The sequence below is a fragment of the Schistocerca cancellata genome, chromosome 4 (genome assembly GCF_023864275.1).
Source record: "Schistocerca cancellata isolate TAMUIC-IGC-003103 chromosome 4, iqSchCanc2.1, whole genome shotgun sequence".
Lineage (NCBI taxonomy): Eukaryota > Metazoa > Arthropoda > Insecta > Orthoptera > Acrididae > Schistocerca > Schistocerca cancellata.
In genome coordinates this window covers 419,519,587-419,532,520 of record NC_064629.1, presented here as the reverse complement: position 1 = coordinate 419,532,520, position 12,934 = coordinate 419,519,587, and the positions used below count along the sequence as shown (strand labels likewise).

Genomic DNA, 12,934 nt, shown 5'->3' with positions numbered 1-12,934 from the left:
TTTCATTACATTTCAAGATGAAAGAGAGTAAATTGCATTCACCAAAGGTTATACTTTTTTTAAAATGAAATCTGCAGCTAAAACATTAAGTGTGTGTTGCAGTTAAGCTTCACGGAACATGTTTGCAGTGAATAAGATATTGATATGTAGCTACTACACAAACTCATTTCAGTTTATTAGGTGTCTTAGGTACAGAGTGCAAATCCATTTGCACTGAATTAATCACAACTATAAGAAGTGATTCAATTATCACAGATAGGGAGTAGCTACAGCTGATATATATACAAAAAATTATGTTGTCAATGCATCTTGTGTTATGTTAAATCCCCCATTCAATATTCCACTGCACTATAAGAAGTGTATAAAGTTAGTCAGATCACATTTTGTTCAATCATGGGCAATATTTCATACAAAAAGGAAGGTTTTCAGTGCACTGAAACTAGAGTCATTGTACAGGGTGTATCAAAAAGAATCATCCAATTTGGCACAACTATATATGTGAAACTAATAAACATATACAACGAATTTTGTTTTTGATGAACAGGAAACTCAAGAAGTTTTTTCATACCTTTTCATAGGTGTTCAATATGCCCCCCCCTGAGATGCATGGCATATATCAATGTGGTACTGAAATGTTCCCACATTGCAGTGAGCATGTCTTGAGTTACAGCTTTCACAGTTGCTATTGTATGATATCTCAGTTGATTCATTGTTGTTAGTAATGGTTGCACTTAACAGAATGTTTTATAAACCCCCACAACAAATAATCACATACAGTCAAGTCCAGTGACTTTGGAGGCCAGTAATGTAAGGCTGAATCATTTTATCCAGTATGACCAATCCATTGTTCAGTAATCCTTTGATTTAAAAATTGCTACACTTCCAGATGCCAGTGTGGTGGTGCCCCATCCTGTTGGTAAATGAAGTCATTTGAATCAGCCTCCAACTGTGGGAAAAGAAAGTTCTCAAGTATACTGAGACCATACACCTTTTTTCATGAAACTGCACAAAACACATTAAATTTTGGAGAGCCCCTCTCATGTTATACAACTTTATGTAGTTGTTTTGTATCCCATACTTCCACATTATCACAGTTCACCTTTCCATTTAAATGGAATGTTGCCTTGTCACTAAACACAAAGTGCGGAAGAAAACTGTCATCCTCCACCTGGCCAAGAACAAAATTACAGAGCTCCACCAGTTGTTGTTTGTCATCTTCATGAAGAGCTTGCAGTAGCTGAATTTTGTATGGTTTCACGTGTAAACATCAATGCAACGTGCACCAGACAGACATTGGGGACATGGTGAGCCGTCAACCTGCATGGCAAATGGATTTCTATGGACTCCTTGTGAAACTATGGTGGAAGCATTTGACGTCTATGTCAGACACTTGGGGATAGCCCGGCAATTTGCCTTTACACAAACAACCTGTTTCTCAGAATTTTTCATGCCATCATCTAAAGCTCTGTGCTGTAGGATGATCCATGCCATATGTAGTATGAAAGTCATGCTGAATAGTTATTACTGACCAGCACTGCACAAAATAAAGAACACAAAATGCTTTCTGTTGTCCAGACACCATTTTTACTAAAACTGAAGTGGGCACATACTGCTGCTACCTAGTGGGAACCATGTAGAACTTGAGAGTTTGCTCTTTCCAATAATATGTTGTTCACACACTGATCTCAGATAACACGACAGTCATCATTTTTTAAAAATCAGATGATTCTTTCTGGTACACCATGTATAGTATGAAATCACAGATTAAAATTGAATTTAGTGACATGTTTTCAAGTTTACAGCATACAACTAATGCTTGTGTACTGGATGCCTGCTCACATTGCTTTGAATGTTTTGAAATTTTCTGTAGCAGTGAATTCTGAAATAAAAACAGCTCCATGGTCAACTACTAAATATGGAGAAACCAACTAATAATTAAATGATATTATAGTGTAGCCTACAATATTATTGAAACCTCTGCTTATGTGTGCTACGGAAAAACAGTATAGTAATGAAAGAAGATTGTAAGACAACAACAAAAAGCAACTGTGTGACATAGTGAAAAATACTTAGTATGAAACACAGCATATATGGGTATAACTGTGAAGCTGCATAGGTAATCAAGAAACAGTGGTAGGGGATTTACGTTTACATTGTATGAGCACGAGGCCTGGTGTATATGAATGCACTATTTGATAACATTAGGAATTAATTTACACTCATACACAACTGTTTCAGAGCTGCGTTAAAATATGTGAATCAAGATGAAATAAAATCTGTCAAATTATTTTATAAAATACAACTTCACACCATGTCACACCAATTTCAAATTACAGTTACTACAGTCAGTGAAAACTACATTATACTTGAAAATTTAAAAAGAAATATTAGCATTTTATAAACTGCATATATAATACATACCTGTTCCCATGGACATGACTTGCACAAAATGCAAAGCTGTAATGTATAAGTGTTGGATCTATCATTACATTTTTTTCCGCACGATCAAGAAGATCACCTAAGTAGCACAAGTGACGATAGCAGCCACGAACCCCATATCTTGCACAGTATTCATCCAATACAAACACCTGACCAGGACTGAACCATCCCTGAAAGAAAACAAACTGTCAGTTTTTGCACAAAAAGTAGTCTTAACTGTTAACACTGATCCCAATTATGCCAGGCATATTTTGCCTAATTTGTATCTACAATCCATTTTGGCTCTAAATACTTCAAATATTAAATATTTTAGTTCATTCATTACATACAATCAGAATGATATCAGCACAATTTCTTCATATTAGTGAAGAAGTTTCAGTTGAAAGTAGGACATTAAAAATGAGAGCAGATAGAATAGGAAAACTAGAACAGTGCTGAAAAGTCTACAACTTTAAAAATACAACTGAATACCAAACATTAAGAATTTTATAAAATTTCTTTAACACAATGAAGAGTAAGAGAGAGAAAGAGAGAGAGAGATCTACTTGAAACAAATCTGCTTCCCTCCTAGTAGAATAACCAGCAAATATTTTTATCAATGATATCAAACAAAGCACATAGGCCAATGTAACTATGAAAGAACACTACCAGCTAGCTAAATGCTGGCAAAGTTTAGAATGTTAAGAGATATTTAATACAAATATTAGAGTTAACCCAATATTTTGCAAAATTGTAGAAGGAGCATTTAATAAAGCATTCCTTCACTTTGTTTTTGTATATCCTGGAATTTTCATCTTCCCATCTGATGCCTTCTCGTAACATGTTCAATTAATTTGGCTTTTTGCTGTTGCCTCATAACCAAGATTTTTGTAACTTTCTATGGCTGTAGTTTTGTTTTCATGACCTTTTTTTGCATGTACTTCAACATTGGCAGTGAGCTGAATCACTGAGAACCTAATGATGTGCAACATATTTGCCCAGAATCATATGCAGTTAATTGCAAATAATGTATAAATCATCTTCATCAAACTCTCCTGTAAAAACTCAGTATGAGGAAATACTGATTGAGTCATTCATCTCAAACCAGAGCTTGATTTATCACTTCAAACAAAGTATTTATTTAACTTAACACTTTTACCATAATTATCACTGTGACTAGATTAACAGTCATCATAATATTTTATACAGAAACAGTCTACTTTGATTGATTCTTTCTGCTAGGACACCACCTAAAAAGAAGGGGAAGGCACTGAAATGAGAAGGAAGAAACAAAACAGGACATCATGGGTTGAGAGTGTAGGTGACATTATTTCAGTGATTACAAAACTGTAGCAAATTTAAAAAGAAATGGCCATTGAGTCTTCTTATGAGTGTGACACTGTACCTGCTTTGGCATGGATGCATGCACTGATATGGTTGGAAAGGGTGTCATTAAGTCATTGTATCCTCTCTTGACACAAGGTGGCCTGCAATAGTTGTACCTGGGCCTTGATGTCCTGGGTAGTGGCATTAGGACTGAGTTGGTGTTTGTGCTGGTCCCACATGTGTTCTACATCCTCTCTCTAGGCAAGTTGGCCTGAAATGGGATGGAGTTGATGTTTATGCAGGTCCTGCACATGTTCTATTAGTAACCGATCTGGGGATTTAAATGGCCAGAGAAGTACCTCAACATCACACAGACAGTTTGTAGATACGTGTCATTTGCAGGAAAGTATTGTCCTGTTGGAAACGAGACTATACAGCCACATGAGACGTAATACATGAGGATAGAGGTTGTCTGTGATGTACTGTTGTGTCCTCAGATTTTCCTTAATCACTACCAGCCATGATCGGGATTCATACTTGATGTCTCCCCACACCATGATGTCAAGAGACCATTGTGTCCCTCCAAAACACTGGAATACTGTGACATCTCACCAGTCATAATTGCCAGTCATTCTCATCCAGGGTAGTGCAGAACCATGATTCATTTTTGAACACAGTGTGATACCATTATCAGCAGTCCATGCCTCCAGGCTACAGCACCCTCCAGATGTGGCAGTTTATATTTTGGAGTTAATAGCAGCCTACACATGGTATGCTTATTCCCTAATCAGCTACTATGCAGGGATCTCATTACTTATTCTTGGATGGCAGGTGCTGATGTGAAGGGGTGAAAATGTGTTTGGAGCACAATAGGACAATTGTCACTTGTGATGGTCAGACATGGTTAACCAGAAACTTAAAGACACTTATGTTTGCCTTCACATTCCCATACAGCCCAACATCAGGCCACGGTCTCTTTCAAATCATGCAAAAATCTTGAGGCTGCATTATTTGATCACCCAGCCAAACTGATTCCCATCATAAGGCCCTTCTCAAACTCTGACAGTACTGATAACAGTGTCTCCCATAAGTAAGTGGCATCTCCGTGGCACTGGCAGTGATAACTCAATGTTTGATGCAGTTCGTGTCCCTTAGGTACACTACCAGGCCTTATAATAAAGCTACACCATAAACACACTAATAAATTCTGGTGGTCATTTTATCTGTCACAAAGATTGCTAATGATTTACATACGTGCCACTGGTATATATGTGTTGAAGATACATTGACATCCAAAAGTGGTTTCTGTTCCACATTTGTTGCTAGGCTGTGTATACAGGGTGAAGCAAAAATGCCACCCTTGGATGTCAAAGTGTGATTTCTCATTTAGATTCAAGATAAAAGTTTATGCAGCGAAGTCAGATTAGGTGCATTTTGAAAACACATCTATGAAAATGATGGGCTGTTAACACTGTGACATTGTGCAGCACACTGGAATGTACAGAGGAATTGTGGCACCCCACACTACTATACTAGCCATTGTAGCTCACTGAACAAACTGCTGGGACATCAATCCCACATACACCATGGAGCTATGGTTTGAAATCTCATCGGGTTCCATTTTTAGTTTTTAGATGTCTGTTCCCTAGTTCTTGTCATTTGAGAGCAGGACATCATTTTGTCACATGACAACAGCCTATCACATGACAGCACCATCCATTAAACAGCATTCACATGTCTGCTAACTACACAGTACCAACTGGTGCCGTCAAGTTCATGTAGGGTGGTTTTCCAATGGAGTAAACAAACAATGAATATGTCAATATGCTTTTGGTGCTGGGTGCATCCAATAACTAGATTTCTGCTGCTACTCATGTGTATGCTGCACAGTACCATCAAAGATGCCATCCTGATAAGAAAGTTTTTAGCCACCTGGATCAACACCTTTGCGAAACATGTAATCTTCATCCACAGGTAATGGACAGACGTCATACAAGGACTAGATGTACGCCACAAAATGAGGATCTGATTCTTGAAACTGTTCACCCATGACCTCAGTAAAGTACCTGTAATATAGCAAGGCAGTTCTAGATACCTCAAATACAGGTTGCTGAAGTGATTCAGAATGAAGAACTGCATCCATAACATTACATGTTAACTCAGCTCCAGCAGCCACAAGACCACATTGAACAAGTACAGTTTTGTGAATGGCTTCTACACAAAGTGGAAGATAGTAAACGTTTATAGACAAAGTGATATTGACAAATTTAGCTTCATTTCTGAAGGTATTTTCAACTTCAACAACAGCCATTACTGGCTGGAACACAACCCAAATGTACCACAGGAATGTGGCTTTCAAGCACACTTTGGCTTAATCCTGCAGGCTAGAATCATGGGAGGAGTGCAACTGCAAGACAAGTTGACTTTGCCTCTATATCATACATTTCTATGCAATACTACATTAAAAACGTTCCACTTGGTGTCTGATGAGAGCTATGGCTTCAGCATGATGGTGAACCATGTCACTTTAGAATTAATGTGCATAACCATTTAAAATAAGAATTTCTAGGGAAACTGTTTGGTTGTTGAGGTCCAATGTTCTGGTCTCCACATTCCCCAGACTTTAATCCACCAGATTTTTATTTGTGGGAACACTTATAGGAAGACCTAGTAGACTGCACGCATGTCACTTTGGCAATGGTGGGGGCAGGTGTACTGCATCGGGTCCAGTAAAGTATGATCCTGCAAGTGGCGAAATGTTTGCAAATGCCAGTTGGTCACTTTGAATATCTTCTCTAATGTGACTGTTTATTGTACATGTACATACCAGCACTGTGAAGGTAAAGTTGTATATTACATGTACAGAATGGAAGTACTTGTAGTATAATGTGCAATCTAGTGTGGCCTACCTACTGTATTTTTTTGAACCACATTGCACACAGACAATGTTAATGTATCTACTATTCTTTTATACTGGCTTTATTTGTGTCTTGGACAAAACAGAATGTTTGTTTGTGTTTAACAAGAAGCTCACATTATGTCTTTATGTTTAAGGAAAGATAACAGTAACAGAAATAAATAAGCAAGATACTGTATTTTGGAGTGTAAATTGGATACAATTTGATGCTTTGACTGAAAAAACAAAAAGCAAAAAGAAGCTTGGTGCAAATGTGTCTCAAAACACCAACAAGACATCATATCCATTCCCAACATCATTACATTGTCTTACTGGGCTAATGGGACAGCTCTGATATAGTGCAGAGTTTGTGCTACCTGTTCTTGGCCAGGCTACAGTTACAGTGTTGCCAGGGCCTCAGTTTTTAAATCACATTTCTGTTAAACCTGTTGGTGGGAATATGTTTTTCCACTTACAGTTTTGTCTTGAATTGTGTTTCATTGTCTCTTCACCCTGTACAGCATGACTGCTTTCAAACATGCAAAGTATTCAGGGCACAGAACTTGATGTATGGTTAACTGAAAACTAATGCAACAAATGAGGTGAAACATTTGAACCACCAAAACTAACAGAGTAGGATGTTATGCATAATCCTGGTGAAAGGATAACACCAAATAATAATAGACTGTTGGCATACTCAACAATGGACAGTAAACTGATAACTTCAATGAAGCAGATATAACAGTCAGAAGGTGAGACATATACCAAGAGTAGACATGAACAACAATTTTAGATGAGACAAAGACAAATATTAATCAAGTATAAGGAAACCAGAATAAATATTAGGAAAGGAAACAAAGTGAAAGGAGGACAACAAAGTAGCCTCAAAATATGAAAGAGACTAACTGGAAAAATAAGGACAGAAAATGAAAAAAAAAAAAAAAAGGATTTAATATTCTGTTGACACCGAGTTTATTACAGATGGAGCACAATACTGATTTGCGGACTGTCAGAGAAATAAATTGACCAAGGCCTACATTAACACTTAAGTGGTCACACGGAGTGTTCAGAACACCCCAGTCATCCTTATTGATGGATTATTACATAATAGATAGGAGTATAATGTTATGTTCTTTGGTACCTTTCTACGACATAATATGAAAGCTTTGAGTAACAATAGAATCTAAAATGGAAGCTCAAGTTCCAAGAAAACAAGCAAAAATGTGTCTTGGGGTGTTGTCGGCCTTTTTATGTTGCAATGCTGGGAGAAAGCGTACAGTTGTGTTCCGTAGCAGCTGCTTGTATTTTGTCACTCTGTGCAGTTAAAACAGCTATGGATCATTATGAAATAGAACAAGAAAGAGAGCAGAATCACAGTGGAATGTAAACGGAGGGTGGGTACAACCTGGAACCGGAACTGAAAGTAAGTGCAGTGGATAATGAAAGCAAGCATTCTTTTTTTATTGGAAAGGATAACGTTACAAAATGGATGAAAATTTGTCCGAGTTGTAACGTAAGAACTAGAAGTGTAGACCTCATTATTCATCTCCCTGGTGTGAAAGCTATCGCAAAATGTGCAAAAACTGCTGTGGACTGTTTTTTGATAGTTATAAATGACATAATAATTAGAATGATTACATCATGCACAAATATTTACATACAACACATTGCATCAATTTTCACAAGAGACTGCAATGCCAAGCCAACAAGTGAGGAAGAAATCAACTCTCTTCTGGGTCTGTTGATATTGGCTGGGCATTATAGGGCAGAACACCAAAACCTGGAAGACTTATGGGACACAAATCGTTTTGGAATTGCAATATTTCATGCAACAATGAGTTTATGGCACTTTCGTTTCTTATTGTATTGTTTGAGATTCGATGATATTCGAGACAGACCACAGCATAGAGAACTTATCACCTAGCTGCGTTCAGAGAAGTATTTGAATTATTCATGTCAAACTGTCTCAGTAATTATACTGTGTCTGAATATACAACAGTGGATCAACAAGCAAGCCTATGAAATATGGTTTGAAAATTTTCACCTTATGTGACGCAAGAACATGGTATACTTTGGGGATGGAAATCTATGTTGGGAAACAGCCAGAGGGTCCCTTTGCACTGTCAAATTCGCCTAAGGAGATAGTAAATAGACTTGTATGGCCTATTGAAGGCACAGGATGCAATGTCACACTAGACAACTGATTTTGTTCCATATCACCAGCTGAAGAGCTCCTAAAAAAGAAACTTACAGTAGTAGAAACTCTTAGAAAGAATAAGAGGGAGCTCCCACCAGACTTTCTTTGCATGAGAGGTAGTGAACTTATAAGCAGCCTTTTTGGATTCAGGAAGGATATCACCATAGTTTCAAATGTGCCAGAGAAGGCATTATTTTACTTTCATCTTTGCATCATGACAGGGCCATTGACACTAATACTGCAGAGGAAAGAAACCAGAAATTATAACAATGTACAATTAGACCAAAACAGGTGTGGACACAATAGATGAAATGTGTGACACTTATTCCACCTCAAGAAACACTAGACGCTGGCCACTTGCCCTATTTTTGTGAATAATTGACATTGCTTGCATTAACACCTTCATCATATATGCATATAATATCAATGAGAGGATTTCCTGAAGAATGTTTTTACGTGATGCTGGAAGGTCATTAGTAAATCCCATAGTGTGCAAGAGAGCAGCCGCTCACTCCCTGCCTAAACAAGTTAGACAGAGAGCCACAAAAATGGCAGGAGTTAAAGACATCAACAGTGCACCACCTTCTGAACAAAGAATTCTTAAGCCCAGGTGCTGCACAGTTTGTCCTCAGAGTAAAGATATAAAAGTTAAATCGCATTGTGCTCAATGTTTGAAAGTTACGTGTGTAAAGCACATGAGAAATATGTGTGAAAAGTGTTACGATAATGCACCCCTTGCAGCCAGTGGTAATGACTGATTTCATAAAATGTTTGTATGAATTGACTGAACAAATGTTTAGTTATATGTATAATGTCTTGTACCTATAATACAGTATGAAGAATAACAGAAATAAATAATTAAACAAAATATCACAAGAAAATGGGAATTATTGGATATGTTTCAAATAACACAAATTAATACTAAAGTAATATTAAATAAAACAATAATTTACCAGGAGATAACATTCTAAACAGCCATTTGTGAAGTAAACATATTCATATCGGTGATATACTGCACAACAATGTCATTATAGCCACTTTTATTTGGGGTGTTAGCAACACCCTGCGTGAATATTAATGTTACAAAAAGTCATACGACCGCACAAGGGTTAAGTAACAAGTTAATAATCAGGAGAAAACGATTTATAGAGACATGATGGAAAACATAAATATGTATGACATCAATATAATAGAGGGAAACATTCCACATGGGAAAAATATATCTAAAAACAAAGATGATGTGACTTACCAAATGAAAGCGCTGGCAGGTCGATAGACACACAAACATCACAAACATACATACATAAACATACACACAAAATTCAAGCTTTCACAACCAACAGTTGCTTCATCAGGAAAAAGGGAAGGAGAGGGAAAGACGAAAGGATGTGGGTTTTAAGGGAGAGGGTAAGAAGTCATTCCAATCCCGGGAGCGGAAGACTTACCTTAGGGGGAAAAAATAACAGGTATACACTCGCACACACACCCATATCCAACCGCACATACACAGACACAAGCAGACATTTGTAAAGGCAAAGCGTTTCGGGCTCCCGGGATTGGAATGACTCCTTACCCTCTCCCTTAAAACCCACATCCTTTCGTCTTTCCCTCTCCTTCCCTCTTTCCTGATGAAGCAAATGTTGGTTGCGAAAGCTGAATTTTGTGTTTGTTTGTGTGTCTATCGACCTGCCAGCACTTTCGTTTGGTAAGTCACATCATCTTTGTTTTTAGATATATGTATGAAATCAAGTAGACTTGATCTCATTATGTCATAAATAACATTATACTGTCTCAACATTTTCACCATTTTCTCATTTGGAGATCCACTGGATTATTTAGATAAGTCACAGATCATGTGATATGAGGTCTTGTGATGTGTGGCCACTGTCATAGCAGATAATGGAATGTACTTCAAACATTTGTTGTATGAGGGAGTGTCAGCAATTTTCTATACTTTCTCCATAATACAACTTCATTATTCTCACACTGTCTTCTGTGCATTCATGCATATGGTTGGTACCATTGAGTTGCATTCTGATAGTGATACCATAAACATGTTCACTTTGCTAGTAGTTTCCAACACAGGAGAACAATGATAAGTGATTAATTATTTTTAATCAGATGGGGTTAAAAGGTCTGAAATTAATTTTAAACTTTCAGAAATATGGGAATAGAGCTGTGTCACATAAAAGTGTTTGTTTATGGATCAAGATGGTTAAAAGTGGCCACATGAATGTGGCCCATGAAGAGGGAGCAGAACAGCCATTGACTTCAACTGCAGACCAAAAGGCTCAAGCAAGCTCTGCAGATGTTTCTGCAGATAGGGCATTACCATCAATATTGCAGCATCGTGGTTGGACACCAGTCATGTTTCCATCTATCAGGCCATCTAGAATAAACTCAGCTTCAATAAAGTTTCTGTGTGGTGGGTACCAATATACCTTACTTATGAACTCAAGGTCAAACATGTTGATGTCTGTCAACACTGACTTGATCACTTCAATAGGGAAATATATAGCATGGAAAAAACAAAAAAATCAAAGAATCTGTCAATGGCATGAAAATTTATGATAACCATTTCTGGGATGCAAATGGGCCTGTAAGAGAGTACATGACAAAGGGAACAATTGTCAATGAATAGTGTTACAGTGAATTCTTGGAGAATATGCTAAAGCCAATAACTGATGGCAAACAGTAAGGGCTTTTGTCAAAGAAAGGTTTGCTGCCACATGGCAACATCCACCTGCATATGTCTCACCACAGTGTTGTAATCATCAAGAAATTGGGGTTTCAGCTGATGGAATACCCTCCCTCTTGCTTCATCTGATTTTTATTTGTTTGGGTTGCTAAAGGATGCTTTGCGTGGTCTTCAATTTTCCTCAGCCATGGAGGTTTGGAAAGTGGTGTAAAAGTGGCTTTGTGACCGGATGACAATCTTCTTGATAGGACTATTCAAACAAACAGACTGCTGGACCAAATGCATTGAAAAAGAAGGCCCACATGTTGGAAAGTAATGTACATGTCAAACTGCTGTTTTTTTTGTTTTGTTTTGTTTTGTAAATACATAAATACATTGTAGAAAGATAAGTGTAGATAATTTTTGACTCTGCCTTGTTTATTTTATTACACTAAAGCTGCAGTAGCATGCCATATAAATACTCTGTAATAAATGCATCACTGCAGAATTCTCTGTAAATTCAATGGGCACATTGAAAATATATAATCAATGAAAAATTTGTAATTGGGGTGAGTGTCTTACACAGAAAAATGCTAGCAGTCAAAATGCTAGACAGTTTTTGTTGAAGTAGTCTACATGTACTGATATTTAGAATGGTAAGCAGGGACCTAGAAAACAACTTTAACAAAGCTGGCATGTATTTCAGAATAGACAATAGTCTGATAATCCTTTGACTACAAGAGGCCATCTTTGTGAAACATGAAAAGGGCAGCATAAGAGAAGGAGCTATTGAAGGTGTAGAACAGAAATTCCAAATATTGGCACAGTATTATTTACAATGTTTTGGCTTCTAGCAATAATCATAAAGCTTACAGCAGAGGTTCAGAGAATTTCAAATACAGTGTGTGCCAAGCAGCGTGAAAGTTTTCTAAATGTAATGTTCATAATAGGTACAGATATTTCTGAACTTCACGTAATTACTGCCAATTTCGAACCTAAGTCACAATAATATACATTTTCAAATTTACACATCTACAATTTAGCAAATATACCTAATACTTACAATAGTACACCAAATTAAATGCTGTCTACATATATTACTCTATGCTACTTAATTACTGTCTAGTATTTTGGTAGTAGGAATGTCCAAAACATTTTTAGACCTCTAACAATTAGTGACCTATTATGAAATGAATATTTTGCAAATACATATTGATTTCAGCTGTTTGTGACACTTGAAAAATTTTGCTACACTGGGACTCAAACTGGGATTACTCACGTATCACAAATGGGTACCTTAACCACTCTGGCTGCCTGTGCCCACCTCCAAGACCAACCCAAACTTCCATATGTCACAATGTCTATTCACTTATGTTCACAAATTCCATGAGTCCCACACAGGTAGAGGAAAATACTTTAT

The 12,934-nt window shown here is 37.1% G+C and overlaps 1 protein-coding gene across 1 annotated transcript in view; it reads right to left on the bottom strand.

Moving 5' to 3' along the window:
• Positions 1 to 12,934, bottom strand: part of LOC126183408 (calcium-dependent secretion activator-like) — a 1,473,721-nt gene that overhangs the window by 479,525 nt on the left and 981,262 nt on the right. Inside the window, exon 18 of the mRNA XM_049925356.1 lies at positions 2,422 to 2,609. Coding sequence (XP_049781313.1) covers positions 2,422 to 2,609 — 188 coding nt within the window. The remainder of the gene's footprint in view (positions 1 to 2,421; positions 2,610 to 12,934) is intronic.